Genomic DNA, 1,374 nt, shown 5'->3' with positions numbered 1-1,374 from the left:
ACACACACACACACACACACACACACACACTCTATGAAGCAGGCCTGTTTCATCATATATAATGCCAGAGTCATTCTCCTTGAATTCTCATTATGTGTGTATGAAAAGAGAAATAACAAGAAAGATGAACAATGAAAGAGGTTGGTGATCAATCTCTTTTTACTTCAATCATCAATATTCTCTGAGGGACATGATCTGCTCTGATAGAAAAGTATTCATAATCTAATTAAGTGGTTGTATTGATCACATTCTAAAACAATTTCCCTAAAACATGAGAAATTATTGTCTAGATCGTTTAGCCCTTGATCCACAATTTGTTTAAAATCATGTTTTGTACTAACCCTGTTATATTTAAAATGTCTCAAAGCCTCTTTCTCTCTCTCTACATGCCATATTTGTGTTGTTTGACATAACACATTGTGAATGCAATGACCTTTATTTTGTTCCGTTACAAGATTGTTGCTGCCATTCTGGCCATCGCTGGAATCGTGATGCTGACCTACGCTGATGGCTTTCACAGTCACTCTGTTATCGGCATAACGCTTGTAGTGGCCTCTGCATCTGCCTCTGCCCTCTATAAGGTAACCCTGCTTCAACAGTCATGACCCTTTCGTTATTCATCAGATGCTTTTCAGTTCAGTCATGTCATTCGGTTTTGTGTCATTGAAACTATACTTATCAATAACTGCATCTCTTTACATAGTCATGGAGTGAGGTGTCCTGGGAGTGCCTTGTTTTCTGTAATTAAAATGACCTCACTAATCTATTAGTCTTGATTGATTTGCGATGTACTTTCAACTCCTGCGGTCATCTGAAAAGGACAGATCAATAAGGGAACTGGACAGAAAGATCAGTTTTAGCTCATCAGTTGGCTAATATTTCCAACGTATCATGAGCTAGAAACCAGCCATGTTATACCCACATCTTCTGACGTTTGAAAGATAAAACCATGTTCTTTTCTATATTTACTCTGGCCAATGTTGGGGAAGTTGCTTTGAATCTGTAGTGTGCTAATGTAGTTACATAAAGTCATATATAACTAATAAAACTAACACTAAATGAGCAGTATTTAACCAAATATGTATTTTGCTACAAAACAGAACAAGTAAAATATGCATACTGTGATCATTCCATATGAATTAGCATACTGAAATTAATTAATTAAATGAACCAATTCACAGACGAAGAAAAAGAATCTGACCTGGTCTTGTTTTTATTCCTTAGGTGCTTTTCAAGCTCGTCTTGGGCAGCGCCAAGTTTGGAGAGGCGGCTCTGTTTCTGACCATTGTAGGTGGTGCAAACTTTGTCTTTATGAGCTTTGTGCCAGTCATACTGTACTTCACACATGTTGAGTACTTCACATCCATAGCTGAT

General features: G+C 37.3%; 1 protein-coding gene across 1 annotated transcript; it reads left to right on the top strand.

The window, feature by feature from the left end:
* Window positions 1–405: 405 nt before the first annotated feature.
* LOC107580621 (putative thiamine transporter SLC35F3) lies at window positions 406–1,368 on the top strand (the record flags this gene model as incomplete). The annotated part of the gene is made up of 2 exons (XM_016266294.1): window positions 406–581; window positions 1,225–1,368. Coding segments are annotated over exons 1-2 (297 nt in total), but the record flags the coding sequence as incomplete, so codon positions are not given.
* Between the last annotated feature and the right edge of the window lie 6 nt (window positions 1,369–1,374).

Source organism: Sinocyclocheilus grahami, unplaced genomic scaffold (genome assembly GCF_001515645.1).
Source record: "Sinocyclocheilus grahami isolate Dianchi unplaced genomic scaffold, SAMN03320097.WGS_v1.1 scaffold37792.1, whole genome shotgun sequence".
NCBI classification, from domain to species: Eukaryota; Metazoa; Chordata; class Actinopteri; order Cypriniformes; family Cyprinidae; genus Sinocyclocheilus; species Sinocyclocheilus grahami.
The sequence above is the reverse complement of the archived record's forward strand: the minus strand, read 5'-3'. Positions and strand labels throughout refer to the sequence as shown.